Source organism: Pleurodeles waltl, chromosome 9 (genome assembly GCF_031143425.1).
Source record: "Pleurodeles waltl isolate 20211129_DDA chromosome 9, aPleWal1.hap1.20221129, whole genome shotgun sequence".
In the NCBI taxonomy this organism is placed as follows: domain Eukaryota; kingdom Metazoa; phylum Chordata; class Amphibia; order Caudata; family Salamandridae; genus Pleurodeles; species Pleurodeles waltl.
Genome location: NC_090448.1, coordinates 433472626 through 433489819, shown reverse-complemented (window position 1 = coordinate 433489819; position 17194 = coordinate 433472626). Strand labels below are relative to the sequence as shown.

The window sequence follows — 17194 nt, the reverse complement described above, 5'->3', positions numbered from 1 at the left end:
CTAGGACAATTTTCAGAACTCTTCTCTACTGTGCCAGGCACCACTTCTTGATGTGAGCACACTATAGATACTGGAGACAGTTTACCTGTCAAAAGTAAGATCTATAGGCAGCCTGACCATGTCAGGGACTGCATAAAGCAAGAAGTTCAGAAAATGTTGGAACTAGGAGTGGTTGAGCACTCTGACAGTCCATGGGCTTCTCCTGTGGTACTGGTACCAAAACCCAATTCTAAAGATGGAAAGAAGGAAATGCGGTTTTGTGTAGACTATAGAGGTCTCAACTTGGTAACCAAAACTGATGCTCACCCTATACCCAGGGCAGATGAGCTCATAGATACACTGGCATCTGCCAAGTATCTAATCACTTTTGATTTGACTGCAGGGTATTGGCAGATCAAATTGTCAGAAGATGATAAACCTAAGACTGCATTTTCGACCATTGGAGGACATTACCAGTTTACTGTAATGCCTTTTGGTTTGAAAAATGCACCTGCCACTTTTCAGAGGTTGGTGAACACAGTCCTGCAAGGGCTGGAAGCTTTCAGTGCAGCATATTTGGACGATATAGCTGTCTTCAGCTCCAGCTGGGATGATCACCTGGTCCACCTATGGAAAGTTTTGGAGGCTCTGCAAAAGGCAGGCCTCACTATCAAGGCTTCAAAGTGCCAGATAGGGCAGGGTAAGGTGGTTTATCTGGGACACCTTGTTGGTGGGGAACAGATTGCACCACTTCAGGGGAAAATCCAAACTATTACTGATTGGGTTCCCCCTACCACTCAGACTCAGGTGAGAGCCTTCTTAGGCCTCACTGGGTATTACAGGAGGTTCATTAAGAACTATGGCTCCATTGCAGCCCCTCTTAATGACCTCACATCCAAGAAAATGCCTAAAAAGGTATTATGGACAGCAAACTGTCTGAAAGCTTTTGAGGAGCTGAAGCAGGCCATGTGCTCTGCTCCTGTCCTGAAAAGCCATTGTTACTCTAAAAAATTCTATGTCCAAACTGATGCATCTGAATTAGGAGTAGGGGCAGTCCTATCACAACTTAATTCTGAGGGCCAGGATCAACCTGTTGCTTTTATTAGTTGAAGGTTGACCCCTAGAGAAAAGCGTTGGTCTGCCATTGAGAGGGAGGCCTTTGCTGTGGTCTGGGCTCTGAAGAAGTTGAGGCCATACCTGTTTGGCACTCACTTCATTGTTCAGACAGACCACAAACCTCTACTTTGGCTAAAACAAATGAAAGGTGAAAATCCTAAATTGTTGAGGTGGTCCATATCCCTACAGGGAATGGACTATACAGTGGAACATAGACCTGGGAGTAGCCACTCCAATGCAGATGGACTCTCCAGATATTTCCACTTAGACAATGAAGACTCATCAGGTCATGGCTAGTCTTATTGTCCTTCGTTTGGGGGGGGGTTGTGTAGGAAAGTACCATCTTGCCTGGCATGTTACCCCCATTTTTCACTGTATATATGTTGTTTTAGTTGTATGTGTCACTGGGACCCTGGTAACCCAGGGCCCCAGTGCTCATAAGTGTGCCTGAATGTGTTACCTGTGTAGTGACTAACTGTCTCACTGAGGCTCTGCTAATCAGAACCTCAGTGGTTATGCTCTCTCATTTCTTTCCAAATTGTCACTAACAGGCTAGTGACCATTTTGACCAATTTACATTGGCTTACTGGAACACCCTTATAATTCCCTAGTATATGGTACTGAGGTACCCAGGGTATTGGGGTTCCAGGAGATCCCTATGGGCTGCAGCATTTCTTTTGCCACCCATAGGGAGCTCTGACAATTCTTACACAGGCCTGCCACTGCAGCCTGAGTGAAATAACGTCCACGTTATTTCACAGCCATTTTACACTGCACTTAAGTAACTTATAAGCCACCTATATGTCTAACCTTTACCTGGTAAAGGATAGGTGCAAAGTTACTTAGTGTGAGGGCACCCTGGCACTAGCCAAGGTGCCCCCACATTGTTCAGAGCCAATTCCCTGACCTTTGTGAGTGCGGGGACACCATTACACGCCTGCACTACATATAGGTCACTACCTATATGTAGCTTCACAATGGTAACTCCGAATATGGCCAAGTAACATGTCTATGATCATGGAATTGCCCCCTCTATGCCATCCTGGCATAGTTGGCACAATCCCATGATCCCAGTGGTCTGTAGCACAGACCCTGGTACTGCCAAACTGCCCTTCCGGGGGTTTCACTGCAGCTGCTGCTGCTGCCAACCCCTCAGACAGGCATCTGCCCTCCTGGGGTCCAGCCAGGCCTGGCCCAGGATGGCAGAACAAAGAACTTCCTCTGAGAGAGGGTGTGACACCCTCTCCCTTTGGAAAATGGTGTGAAGGCAGGGGAGGAGTAGCCTCCCCCAGCCTCTGGAAATGCTTTCTTGGGCACAGATGTGCCCAATTCTGCATAAGCCAGTCTACACCGGTTCAGGGACCCCTTAGCCCCTGCTCTGGCGCGAAACTGGACAAAGGAAAGGGGAGTGACCACTCCCCTGACCTGCACCTCCCCTGGGAGGTGTCCAGAGCTCCTCCAGTGTGCTCCAGACCTCTGCCATCTTGGAAACAGAGGTGCTGCTGGCACACTGGACTGCTCTGAGTGGCCAGTGCCACCAGGTGACATCAGAGACTCCTGCTGATAGGCTCCTTCAGGTGTTAGTAGCCTATCCTCTCTCCTAGGTAGCCAAACCCTCTTTTCTGGCTATTTAGGGTCTCTGGGGAAACTTTAGATAACGAATGCAAGAGCTCATCCGAGTTCCTCTGCATCTCTCTCTTCACCTTCTGATAAGGAATCGACTGCTGACCGCGCTGGAAGCCTGCAAACCTGCAACATAGTAGCAAAGACGACTAGTGCAACTCTGTAACGCTGATCCTGACGCCTTCTCGACTGTTTTCCTGCTTGTGCATGCTGTGGGGGTAGTCTGCCTCCTCTCTGCACCAGAAGCTCCGAAGAAATCTCCCGTGGGTCGACGGAATCTTCCCCCTGCAACCGCAGGCACCAAAAAGCTGCATTACCGGTCCCTTGGGTCTCCTCTCAGCACAACGAGCGAGGTCCCTCGAATCCAGCGACTCTGTCCAAGTGACCCCCACAGTCCAGTGACTCTTCAGCCCAAGTTTGGTGGAGGTAAGTCCTTGCCTCACCTCGCTGGACTGCATTGCTGGGAACCGCGACTTTGCAGCTACTCCGGCCCCTGTGCACTTCCGCCGGAAATCCTTTGTGCACAGCCAAGCCTGGGTCCACGGCACTCTAACCTGCATTGCACGACTTTCTAAGTTGGTCTCCGGCTACGTGGGACTCCTTTGTGCAACTTTGGCAAGCACCGTTTCACGCATCCTTGTAGTGCCTGTTTCTGGCACTTCTCCGGGTGCTACCTGCTTCAATGAGGGCTCTTTGTCTTGATCGACGTCCCCTCTCTCTTCAGGTCTAATTTGCGACCTCCTGGTCCCTCCTGGGCCCCAGCAGCGTCCAAAAACGCGAAACGCTCGATTTGCGACTAGCAAGGCTTGTTGGCGTCCTTCCGGCGGGAAAACACTTCTGCACGACTCTCCAAGGCAAGTGGGATCCGTACACCAAAGGGAAAGTCTCTAGCCCTTTTCGTTCCTGCAGAAACCTCAGCTTCTTCTGTCCAGTAGAAGCTTCTTTGCACCCGCAGCTGGCATTTCCTGGGCATCTGCCCATCTCCGACTTGCTTGTGACTTTTGGACTTGATCCCCTTGTTCCACAGGTACCCTAGATTGGAAATCCACAGTTGTTGCATTGCTGGTTTGTGTCTTTCCTGCATTATTTCTCTAACACGACTTCTTTGTCCTTAGGGGAACTTTAGTGCACTTTGCACTCACTTTTCAGGGTCTTGGGGAGGGTTATTTTTCTAACTCTCACTATTTTCTAATAGTCCCAGCGACCCTCTACAAGGTCACATAGGTTTGGGGTCCATTCGTGGTTCGCATTCCACTTTTGGAGCATATGGTTTGTGTTGCCCCTACCCCTATTTTTCCCCATTGCATCCTATTGTAACTATACATTGTTTGCACTGTTTTCTAAGACTATACTGCATATTTTTGGTATTGTGTATATATATCTTGTGTATATTTCCTATCCTCTCACTGAGGGTACACTCTAAGATACTTGGGCATATTGTCATAAAAATAAAGTACCTTTATTTTTAGTATAACTGTGTATTGTGTTTTCTTATGATATTGTGCATATGACACTAAGTGGTACTGTAGTAGCTTCACACGTCTCCTAGTTCAGCCTAAGCTGCTCTGCTAAGCTACCATTATCTATCAGCCTAAGCTGCTAGACACCCTATACACTAATAAGGGATAACTGGGCCTGGTGCAAGGTGCAAGTACTCCTTGGTACTCACTACAAGCCAGTCCAGCCTCCTACACTCCTACAGACCGATCTCACTCGCAAACATGGATACTGGCCACATGACTCCAATGAGTTATTACTCCCCTGAGACACAGGGACCAGTCTGGTTTTATGTTGGTACAATCAACAAGATATAATTCATGGTGTTCGCACAATTGGTTGAATGAAATATGGAAATCCCCAGACCACACGTGTTTCTAGTGCTTGATGCCGAAAAGGCATTTGATGCAGTATACTAGACTTAGAATGCACACTGGTAAGATTTGGGTTGGGTTCCAGATATAGAGAGTGGGTGTGCTTGTTTTTATCAGATCCCAATAGTGCCGGTTAGAGTCAATAGTGCTCTCTCCTATGACTTACCACTAGGCAAGGATGTCCCCTCTGCTCTTTGCCCTTACTATGGAGTCACTGGCATGCATGGTTCGCACCCAACCCAAGGCACACAGTTTCAGGATGGAGGGAAGGGATGTATGTAACAGACCCATTAGCCTCACTCCCTCAAATCTTCCGACTGAAGAATATGGAAGTTACTCTAGCTATCAAATTAAATGGGATAAATCAGTTGTCTGTAGTCTGTCAGGAGAGTTGACTGTAAACTCTCTTGTCCAATACCTTCAGTGCATGCAAGAAAGTTTCAAATACCTATATATATATATATGACACATAAGATTGATCTTTGCTATGCCCACAGCCTGAGGAGAAAGGTGAGGGCATGCCAGAAATGGAAAGATGGGGCGAATTTCTGATTATATTGATGGAGTGTGCAGCCATGTTTAAACTGATTTCCCTCCTGAAGTTGCTATATTTTCTTCAAAATATATATTATTTCATTTCACTGGAGGTTTTTACCTCTATAGCAAGGGACATGCTTCTCTTCTTGTGAGATGGAAAACACCCTAGAATTGCAAATAAAAGGTGCAGCATAATCAAGCATAAACAAAATAATGGAGGGCTGTCTCTACCTGACCCAGAAGCATATTTTTGGGCCGCTCATCTCATCAGTGTCAATGATTGGATATTTGCTCTGATAGACCACTCCACGTTTCGACTGGAGAGGTCACAATGGTATGGGAAACCTTGCTTTCACTGCCTTTATGGAGGTGGAGGAGAGAGCATCTTCTCCCAGCCACACAGGTGACCCTGATAGCCTGGTGTAATGTTACAACTCTCCTGGGATGGCACTGCTGACTTACGAGGGAGACTCCCTTGTGGGAGGAACAATGGCTGCCAGAGATGCAGAAGCTAGATGGTTTTGAGGCCTGGGACCACATTGGGATTTCCAAAGTAGGGGACTTGTTGGATGGTGGAGCTATCATGTCCTTTGCCTCTCTCAATGGGAGTTTGCCCTGAGTGGGACGCAATTGCTGCACTACACGTGACTATAAAATACATGGAGGGCAGACGATCTCCCAGGGGAGGGGATGGCAGATTATTCCCTATTGGAAGGAAGATTAATAATGGAGGAATTGGGAAGAGTGGTGATATCAGTAACATATAAGACCATAAATAACAACATAACAACTTAATGTAGGAGGCTGGCCTGGCTTATAGTGGGTATCTGACGGTACTTCCACCTTGTGCCAGGTCCAGTTATCCCTTGTTAGTAAATTAGTAGTGATCTAGCAGCTTAGGCTGATAGAGGTAGTTATAGCAGAGCAGCTTAGACCGAACTAGGATACATGCAAAGCTCCTACTATACCACTTATATCATATAGGTACTATTTTATAAGAAAGACAATACTCAGGATTACTAAAAATAAAGGTACTTTATTTTAGTGGCAATGTGCCAAAAATATCTCAGAAGATATACTCCCTTGGGAGGTAAGTAAAATACACCAAAATATACACACAAACCAAAATCGGGTAAGTAAAACAGTCAAAAAGTAGTGCAAACACTGTAGAATACAATAGGATGCAATAGGCCTAGGGTCAACACAAACCATATGCTCCAAAAGGGGAATGCGAACCACAAATGGACCCCTAGGCTAGTGTAGTGTGTAGAGGGTTGCCAGGAGTGTAAGAAAACACTAAGGGTGTTCAAGATACCCCACCCCAAGACCCTGGAAAGTAGGAGTAAATTACTACTATTTCCCCAGAAACACACTGAAGTTGTGATAGAGGATTTTGCAAAGACGACAACAGACTACAAAGCACTGAAGACGGATTCCTGGACCTGAGGAACTGCAACGGAAGGGAACCAAATCCAAGAGTCATGAAAGTGTCCGTGGGGGCAGGAGCCCACTAAACCCCGGATGAAGGTGCAAAATGCCTGCCTCCAGAAGGAAGAAGCTGAAGATTCTGCAACAACAGAAGATGCTAGGAACTTCTCCTTCTTGCAGAAGATGTCTCACGGAGAGCTTGAGGATGCAGAGTTCTTTCTTTGGTATAAGACCGCAAACAAGCCTAGCTAGCTGCAAGAGTCATGGTAAAAGAAAAAGAGTGCTGCCTGGGACCAGGAAGGACCAGAATGTCACCACTTGGGAGAGGAGACAGAGGGAGCCCTCAGCAATTTACAGAGACCATGCACAAGAAGGTAGCACCCACAGAAGTACTTGAACATGGGTTCAAGAAGTCTGAACACGGCGGTCATCTCAACGCTGCAAAAGATGGTCCCACGAAGCCGGAGATCAACTCAGGGAGCTGAGCATTGCAGGACAGAGTGCTGGGGACCTGCACTTGGCTGTGCATGAAGGATTTTGTGGAAATATGCACAGAAGCCCTTGTGGCTGCAGTTCACCAGTGTACAGGATTACTGTCTTTAGAGGGGAGGCAAGGACTTACCTCCTTCAAATTTGGACAGTTGGACCACTGGACAGTCTGGGTCACTTGGGTCCACCACCTGTGTTCCAGGGGCCACGCTCGTCTGGATTAGAGGGGTCCCAGAGTACTCGTGACGCTGAAGTTTGGTGCCTGCTGGAGCAGGGGGAAGATTCCTTCAACCCCTGGGAGATTTCTTTGTGGCTTCCAGTGCAGGATGAAGGCAGACAGCCCCTAAAGCATGCAATACCAGGAAACAGTCGAGAAAGCCGGTAGAATTAGGTGCTGCAATGTCACTGGCAGTCTTCTTGCTACTTTGTTGCAGTTTTGAAGGCGTCCTGGAGCAGTCAGCAGTTGATCCTTGGCAGAAGTCAAAGAGAGAGGTGCAGAGGAACTCTGGTGAGTTCTTGCAAGTCGTTATCTGAGGAAAAGCCCACAGAGGAAACCCTAAATAGCCCTCATAGGAGGACTGGCCACCTAGTCAGGTAAGCACCTATCAGGGGGGGTCTCTGACGTCACCTGCTGGCACTGGCCCCTCAGGGGCCTCCAGCGTGCCCTCACAACTCTGGATCCAAGATAGCAGAGGTCTGGGACACACTGGAGGAGCTCTGGGCACCATCTCTGGGATGGTGATAGACAGGGGAGTGGTCACTCCCCTTTCCTTTGTCCAGTTTCGCACCAGAACAGGGACTGGGGAGTTCCCTGAACCGGTGTAGACTAGCTTATGCAAGGAGGGCACCATCTGTGCCCTTCAAAGCATTTCTAGAGAATGGGAGAGGCTACCCCTCCCCAGCCTTTAACACCTATTTTCAAAGGGAGAGGGTGTAACACCCTCTCTCAGAGGAAATTCTTTGTTCTGCCTTCCTGGGACTGGGCAGCCCAGACCCCAGGAGGGCAACACCCTGTCTGTGGGGTGGCAGCAGTGGTAGCTGCAGAGAAAACCCCAGAGAGCTGGTTTGGCAGTACCCAGGGTCCATAGTGGAGCCCCGGGGAAGCATGGGATTGGCCCATGATCTTAGACATGTTACATGGCCATATTCGGAGTTACCATTGTGAAGCTACATATAGGTGTTGACCTATATGTATTGCACATGTGTAATGGTGTCCCCGCACTCACAAAGTCCCAGGAAATGGCCCTGAACTATATGGGGGCACCTTTGCTAGTGCAAGGGTGCTCTCACACTTAGTAACTTCACACCTAACCTTCAGCAAGGAAAGGCTAGACATATAGGTGACTTATAAGTTACTTAAGTGCAGTAAAAATGGCTGTGAAATAACGTGTGCATTATTTCACTCAGGCTGCTATGGCAGTCCTGTGCAAGATTTGTTTGAGCTCCCTATGGGTGGCAAAAGAAATGCTGCAGCGCATAGGGATCTCCTGGAACCCCAATACCCTGGGTACCTGGGTACCTTATACTAGGGAATTATAAGGGTGTTCCAGTGTGCCAATTAGAATTTGTAAAAATGGTCACTAGCCTATAGTGACAATTTTAAAGGCAGAGAGAGCATAAGCACTGATGTTCTGGTTAGCAGAGCCTCAGTGACACATGGAGTCACTGCACAGGTACACACTTTCAGGCCGCAAACTATGAGCACTGGGGTCCTGGCTAGCAGGATCCCAGTGAGACAGGCAAAAACAAACTTACATTCATGTAAAAATGGGTGTAACATGCTAGGCAATATGGTACTTTCCTACATGGAATTAGACTGCATTGCTGGGTGGAAGACCTGGGATAGCTAGAGGATGTTGATTCTTTCGTGAGAAGTGGCAATTAGATCAGAACTCCAATTGATCCTATTTAAGTTCTTACACAGAGTATAATATGACAGACAAAGGTTACATGCTATGAGGAAAGCACAACATCTGCACTTTTTAAGATGCCAGAAGGAGGTTAGCTCCTTTATTGATACGAACAGGGTGTCCGTTGATCCAGGAAGGCTGGGCAGAGATTATGGTTGAACTCAAATGGGTGTTGTCAGTGCAAATTCAGATGGAACCCAAATTCATTCTTCAGGGAATCCCTAATGACGTTGTTTGCCTCCCGATAAACTACTGTTTTATGGTCTTTGCCTGATAGTTGCCAAAAGGGATATTGCTAGTCATTGGAGAGTGAGGGTGTGCTCAACACTGGGGGAAAGGAGCTGAGGAATGGACACATTTTTGATGGCAGAGAAGGTTACCTATGCCAGCAGGGGCTGTCCCCCCAAAAACATTTTGAGAGATTGGATGTAGTTCCATCCCTTAGAAATACTGAGTGTTGAGGAAACGTGGAACACTGAGGTGTATTGATGAGGGCATATGGGGAGGGAACCATGAATTTGTGGAGTGGGATTCACAGTGGATGACAGATGCTGTATTCGCCTTGGCTGTTGAGTGTAGATCTGGAGGTCGTGGGGGTATTGTTGTTCCCAATTTTGTCTTTTATATTACTGGCGCTAAACACATGTTGGTGAAATACCTTGAGCGTGGTTATTTGATGCGCTGTTAAAAATGTATATATATATATATATATATGCAAAAAAGAGAATAGAGAACTCTGGGTAGTTCCCAAGTTTAGGTGGAGAGCAGCTCTAGTAAGGAGCACCCTGCAACACCAGCGACACTCTAGATTTGCTCACCTCAAATGTCTGTTTATCTAGCAAAGTATTTAAGCATTGGATCAGCACAGTGCTATCCACGCCGAGCTAGATAGTGACAAAGTCTTTTGCCATTTATACAGCAAAGTCTTTAAGCGTAGGTTTGACACAGTATCAACCTTGCCGAGCTGTAAAATGACAAAAGCCATTTACCACTCCAGGCACAGTATTACAGCTTTGGACTGATAAAATACCATCCAAGCCAACCTGAAATGAGTAAAAGCAACCCCTGACACGTGTTTCGCTCTCATTAGAGCTCATCAGAGAGGTTTAGCTTTGTCCAGACACAAGGGAGCACCCAGTATAAATCAAAACAAATCCCTTTCAGGGTTAGAGTGACGCATAAATTATGCAAAAAAGAGAATAGAGAACTCTGGGTAGTTCCCAAGTTTAGGTGGAGAGCAGCTCTAGTAGTGAGCGAATCTAGAGTGTCGCTGGTGTTGCAGGGTGCTCCTTACTAGACCTGCTCTCCACCTAAACTTGGGAACTACCCAGAGTTCTCTATTCTCTTTTTTGCATAATTTATGCGTCACTCTAACCCTGAAAGGGATTTGTTTTGATATATATATATATATATATATATATATATATATATATATATATATATATATATATATTTATATTCATTTATTTTTTTACTTGACAATGAGATACTAGGTAAGCACAGACTTAATAAAGCATAGCTGTATTAATAGTTCTCCTGCCATGCTCAAGGGGACATTTCATGATAAATCATCCAAAGAAGTATGTGTCATGATCAAACATATAACAGTCATAGAATACAGCTTTGAGACCATCCTCCTTGTCAGGTTTCTCCATTTTAGGGATCATTTGAAAACAATGTTTCATGGTCACCCTTGGTTTTCTTGTGATTTCTCTTTTCATCTTCTCCACTATTTTTCCACATCTTCCCTCTAGCTGTATAAATTAGAGCAACTCTATGCACTTGCATTGAGCCTGTGCCCTCCTCTTCACAAATCAAAAATGTAGGGCCTGATTCTCATACATATGCATACAGGAATTTTCTAAGAGATTAGAATTCTGAGTTGAGTGAAATGATAACACATGGATGTCTACCTGTGATAAATTTCAGCAGGTCAACCCTATTGAAATTCATTGGGGGTAAAGTCCAAAAAAAAGGCCAAATATGCAGAATTTAGTGATTATCAATTTTGCATCTCATGTCTAATTTACAATTTAAACACTCTGGGCCCTGTTAATACAGGTATATTCACACAAAGAGATCTCTGCACATAGATATCTACATCTAGATGTGGTTCTTCTAATGAATGAGCTTTCCATGCAGAGGTCTCCATCTAGGTTTAGGCCTGCAAATCTCGAACCACTAAAATGAGGATGTGGAGACTCCTGCAACTCATTTTACATCCGTGAAATTACTTTTATCAGCATTCTAGCTGTTGGAGGACATAGGTCACCAGGGCACATATATCTCTAAAAAAGTAATGAGGAACTTTAAGAAAATGTATTTTTCATTCAAAAAAAGTAATATTTTTAAATAAAAAAAAAAACTAGTGAAAGACATTTCCCTGAGTTCTATTTACCTATGACTGTAATTAAGTTCAATACACCTGCACTAAGCATTTTATTATATTTTTATTTAATTCAGTTTTTACATTTTCATTTTAATTATTTTTAATCAAATTAAATTACAATTTATTTTTCTCCTGCTACCTTTACAGTATAATCTCCATTGAATACATCACAATCTAGGAAGTGATATATGTATTATTTAAGTTGTAATTTATATATCTTTTAATGTAATTTATCGTAACATCTGATATCATTTAGCAATAAACTGTATTTAAATAGTAACAAATATATTCAATAAATAATATTTAATGGTTAATACAATTTCTGTTAATTAAAATAAAAATGTGTTTTCAAAGGTATTAAAAGTATATTATTTTATATGTTTCCCTAAGTATTAGTTTTTTTCCTTCCCTTCATTGGATTCTATGGAGTTATGTTGCAGTACTGGATGTTGACCAAGAGTGGTGCTTGACCTACTCCAGTGCTGGGCTGGAGAACATTTAAACGTGTTTTGACAGTAGTACAGAAGCAAATGTAGTGATTTGGAATTGCCATGTTACTTTTGTGGGTATGTGAGTTTTTTGCATAACCCGCTCTAAACCACACCTTTAATTTCCCTAAACCTAACCCATTTTGTAGTAATGATTCTCCATTTTATCACTCATCCTACTTATCCCTCGCACATTATTAAAACCTCTACCTATGTGTGAAGAGAACTCCGCCACTGGATAGAGATCTCCTTGCAGGAAAAAAAAGAGAGGCAATGGTAAAGATTTCCAGCCAGACATTTGTGAATGGCATTTTGGAGTAACTAAAATATGTAAAGAGGTTTTATGGCTTTTGTGAATAAGGGCGTACATGGTTTCAAAGTGCTCAAAAGGGTACCAAGTGCCTTCCATAGATCAATTAATATTAATTTTGCCCTGAACATTAAAATTTGTTTTCTTAAAACGCCTTCGCAACATTGAAGCCCAAAATGGTAAGCCATCAAAAGAAAAGTGAATTGTGTGCCAAGAACTTGAATATCTATTGCATTCTAAAACGCACCCAATTCACAAAGGCAAAATTGGTCATAAATATACTTTTATTATTGAATTTTCTTTTTCTGTGCCTTGGAGGAAGCCACACGGTTGTTGTTGCACTGCAAATATGCATTTATGCTTTTTGATTTCCCAACCACACAGGCAGAGGAATTTAAACATGTTAATCCCACTCAAGAGGTGAGAAGTGGGTTGTCAAGGGCGTAGTCTACATTGGAAGTTTGGTAACACCCACACACGTAAATGTGCACTTCTAGCCACTGCCTTTCCACCCTGGAATGTATTCCAGCAAAGTCAATGAAAACCTCCACTTTCAGGGTTGGAAAGAGGGCTTAGCACTCCAGTTTTCGTGGAGGCACAGGACAATTACTTTTTCTTCAAGCATTTTTCTCCCTGCAGAAAATGGAGAACTTCGCTCAGGGGGAACAGTCACATAGCATTCCCAAGCTCAGCTTTCTAAGTGTACTTCTGGTGGTGAATGCGAATCCTAAGCGTACTAGATCTAGTCCCAGATGTGGACATAAATTTACAGGTGCAGATTTACTACTTTTTGTGTATTGGGCACAGGGTGTTTAAGAGAATATATACACATATTCACCCCTCATTGTTCAACAGCTTAATGTGCATCTCTCCATCTAGCTTAAGTTTATTTTAAATATAAATTGAATGTGGTGGTATGAAATCTGCACATTTAGCTGGGAGAAATATGTTTATGATGACATACCCGTCAGATTAGTGTATTCAAACAAGCATTAGTAAATGCACTAGGTCGCCTATGTGTTTATTGATATATCTATGTTTTGTATGTTTTGGCAAGCAGTCTTCTCCCTCAACTAAGCTACAGCGTAACTACGTTGGAAATAATGCAACATGCCCCTTATCTAAAGTACGTTTTTTGAGAGGCTGGGACAATAGCTGCAGTAGACAAACGAATGGCTGACGTTGTGTGACAAAATACATTAACGAATAAAAAAAAACACAATCTTGGCAACAAAGTTTGCACACCGGAACTTCCTGATTGAGTATGTACTATGGAGCCCCATTAGCATTATTTTTCTTAGGGCTGAAAGCTCGCACACTGCTTCAAATTTTAATTTCTGCAGTGCCAACTCAACCGTAAAGACATTCTGCTGTCAACAATATGAGTGCCATTGACTTGATAATGCATGTCATCGTTATTATTAGAACATGGTTAGAAAGCAGTGATTTGAAATATGCTTCAATACATTTCCGAATGTGCGAACAGAAACGGAATCAGCACGCTGACAGAGGCACTAAATAATAGGATGTATATGGCATTAATTAATGCTTAAAATTCCCTTATAACATGCCTCTTTGTGGTTAATAATGCATTCCTAACATATGTTAAGTTTGTCGGTACATGCTTACAGGTTCTGCAGGTTTTCCACGTAGCCCAGTGCTGGTGCAGCACTAGTCTGTCATTTAAATAGGTAGGATCACGGTGTGGGATTAACGCCCGAATTTATACTTTTTGGTGCGAAACTGATGGAACGCTGTTTTACACCAAAAACTATAGCACCGTCTTGCGCCATTCCTGAGTGCCAGCTGGGCACCACATTAATGGAATGGCACAAGTCAGCACTCAGCTTGAGCTAGTGCTAACTAACATGACGCTAAACAGGTGGGGGTGGTGGTCGGGAAGGAGGAGGTTGTGCTCCAAAAAATAACGCTCTCCTGGATACAGGCATAAAAAATGCCTCTAACCAGACTAGCTCCATTTCCTGGCGCACAACCACCGAAAACATGACTTCTGTCTTAGTAAAGACAGGCGTCATGACCACCACCCCAATGGCCAGCACAGGGGACAAGTGTCCCCTGTGCATGGCCATTGCACCAAGCTAGGGCCCCCGATGACACTTAAAAAAAAACACAAACTTACATATACTTACCCTTCTTACCTGGGATAGTATCCCCAATCCTCCGGTGCCTTTCTGGTGGGGGTGTTCCTGGGGCTTGGGGAGGGCACCTGTGGACCCATTCCATGGTGTTTAACCATGGAAATGGGTCCACAGGTCCCCTAATGCCTGGTCTGACCCAGACGTTAAATAATGGTGCTAAGCAAGCTTAGCACCATTATTTAGCCCCGTTTCACATCCGTGCGTCATTGTAGCAGAGGGGGATAAATATCGCGCTATGAGGATAGCACCCTTTTTTGGAAAGGAATGCCTACCCTGCATCTCATTGAAGCAAGGTAGGTTCATGCATCCAAATAATGGTGCAAACTCCGATATTTTGACACTAGACGTGTCTAGCGTCAAAATAGAAATATGGAGTTAAGTTTGCGCCTCATTTCCATCAAAACCATGACGCAAATGCTGCACAAAGAAATTATAAATAAGCCCCTAAATTACGAGTGATTGTCCTGTGTGTTGCCAGCAGTGATCAGAGGCTGAATTCTGACATCAATGCCACCTCGAGAGATGTCAATGGGGCTTACAAAATCAAACACTCTGGCTGGCATAGCTTAAAACAATTGCTTCCAAATAAATGTCTTCTCAGGGCTCTGAAAACACAACCACATCAGAGCAGCACACCGATTTTAAGGAGAGGCACTCAAAGGGGTAGATGAGATTTTCTGACAGCTAGAATGGAGCTGCCACACCAAGTTAAACAAAAACAAACCCCTCCAAATTTAAGAAAAAAACACTTTGGCAGCAGATACTTATAATGTAAAAGACTCTTCACAGCCCCAGCAAAGCGCTCCTACACACCAGCAGAAGCTATTAAGATCAATAGAGTTGCATGAGCCACGAGAAGTCAGGGTGCGCGGAGGGGAGGAGGGAAGGTTCCTGTTCATTTAGAAATTATTAAACTCTTCTGATGTCTGGGCACAATAATGAGAAGAAAGATGGCTGCTTCGCCTAGGTTGCAAATAAGCAGGGACCCCTTTTGAGGTAGGACTGGCTACATTTTCACTTCTTCACTTCAAAAAGATATAAGGGAAGCCGAGGTGTGCAGCTCACTCTTCCAGTGTGGTCAGTCAGAGCAAATACCTTTGGTATGGCTATGAGCTGAGTCTCTGCAAGCGCCGGTCCATGATGCGACACTCCAATAGGCTCACAAGTAAACAAGAGGGAGCACTTGAGTGGGCCCCTGTTTTGGCCCCGGGGGAACTAGTGAGTGTGTGTCCACTGGGGGACTAGGGACCAGTGAATGCCGTTGCGATGGGGGCAAAGCAAAGCAGGCAGAACTGCGACCGCAAGGTCTCCACTGATACCACCACAGCACATTGAGCCTATTGGTACTCGGGCAGCGCTGATGGTTTAAAGCAAGGATGTAAAGCTTGTAGTGACAGCAGGGTTGCTGATACTCTTAAAAGAAGTTCCACCCGAGAGCATAAAAACAGGGGAAACATCCTGAACAACAAGGTCTAAACAACTACTTGCCTTAAAATTAGTTGTTCAGGCAATTGTTATTCAGGCACAATTGTTGTTTAGACAGTGGTTGTACTTAGTTGTAGAGACTTTTTAGTTGTTTAGCAGTAGTGGTTTAGGCTATAGTTGTTTAGGACCTAGATGTTCTGTCACATATTCTAAAAACAGTACCTGTGCCATGGGATACTGATAAGAGAGACACAGAGGAACAACACAAAATAGTGTGCTACAGCCAGTGGAAATGGAGGAAAAGTAAGTAAGTGGCAAGTACACAGACCAATAAGAGCAAGGGCAGGATGTAAGCCCCTTTTAAGATTTATATTGAATACAAATGATTTCACAAGCACAGCACAAGCTCTGTGCAGGTGAAACCTAAAAATGTGGGATGAAGAGGCAAACAACATAATTGATGAAGAGATGTGTATTAGGAATTTATAATCTAAAGAGGAGTTGTCCAACTGTGGTCAACAGGTTGTGGAGGGTGGGTCATGCCTGATTTTGAGGACATTCACATGGGATACATCTACAGAGAATGAAACCAAATTTAAATAATCAGTGATTATCTCAAAAAATCTGTCATTCGTCGTCCCCCTATTTGTCCAACTTTGAAGAGAACATTTTAAAACAAAAGACTAGTTAATTATTCAGTCAGTAACTGTACATTTCAAATATGTGTAGATACCCATCCTTAAGTGCAGTGATCTGGTCTAGTCATAGGGGTCAATCGGTCCAGTAGGGTTCAACATTCTGTGTGTCACAGACTAAAAGAATGAGGATTATAGTGTGTTTACAGTCTATTTTACTGGTAACTAGAGCCCTAGGCTAAATTTGGGGGGATAACTGACAGGAGGCAGGTACAAATGTCAGCCATATTTAACATTGATGGAGTATCTGGACATTTTTAGAGAGACTCACCTCCACCATTGACTTGATGATATCTGTCAGTTTCACCTCCATCATGTTTCCAAAAATTGGCCATGGGGTGGGTCCGGGTGGCAGGTTCCTCCACTTGCTGTTCTTTTTCCATACTGAATAGAGAAGCAACATTGAGATGAGGGTGGATAAGAGAATGCTGAGCAGAGTAGTGGTATCCATGGTGGTGTGTGGTGGAGGCCGTGGGCCTGACTGGGAATTATCGTAATGTCAGCCTTTATCTCTTATTTATACTGCAAGTTTAAATTTAACGCACTAGAGGAAACTGAAAAGGCATATTGCATCATATCTCTGTGCAAATAGACTGTTACCAATCTCAACCCCCGGGGGGGCGTGGTGTTGTTCTTGAAACCTTAGCAATGCCAAAGGTTTCTGCTTTCGATTTACTGTTGCCTCAAAAAACGGGTCTTGAATTGCGAGCATAACCTCAGAATGCCACAACACCATTTTCACCAGCAATGTATCAGGTTTGAATGTTCTATTTAT

General features: G+C 44.2%; 1 protein-coding gene across 1 annotated transcript in view; it reads right to left on the bottom strand.

Annotated features, from left to right (window-relative positions):
• Positions 1-16909, bottom strand: part of LOC138259480 (cytochrome P450 2F2-like) — a 286557-nt gene extending 269648 nt beyond the window's left edge. Inside the window, exon 1 of the mRNA XM_069207250.1 lies at positions 16691-16909. Within this exon, the coding sequence (XP_069063351.1) occupies positions 16691-16870 (180 nt within the window). The 5' untranslated portion in view covers positions 16871-16909. The remainder of the gene's footprint in view (positions 1-16690) is intronic.
• Between the last annotated feature and the right edge of the window lie 285 nt (positions 16910-17194).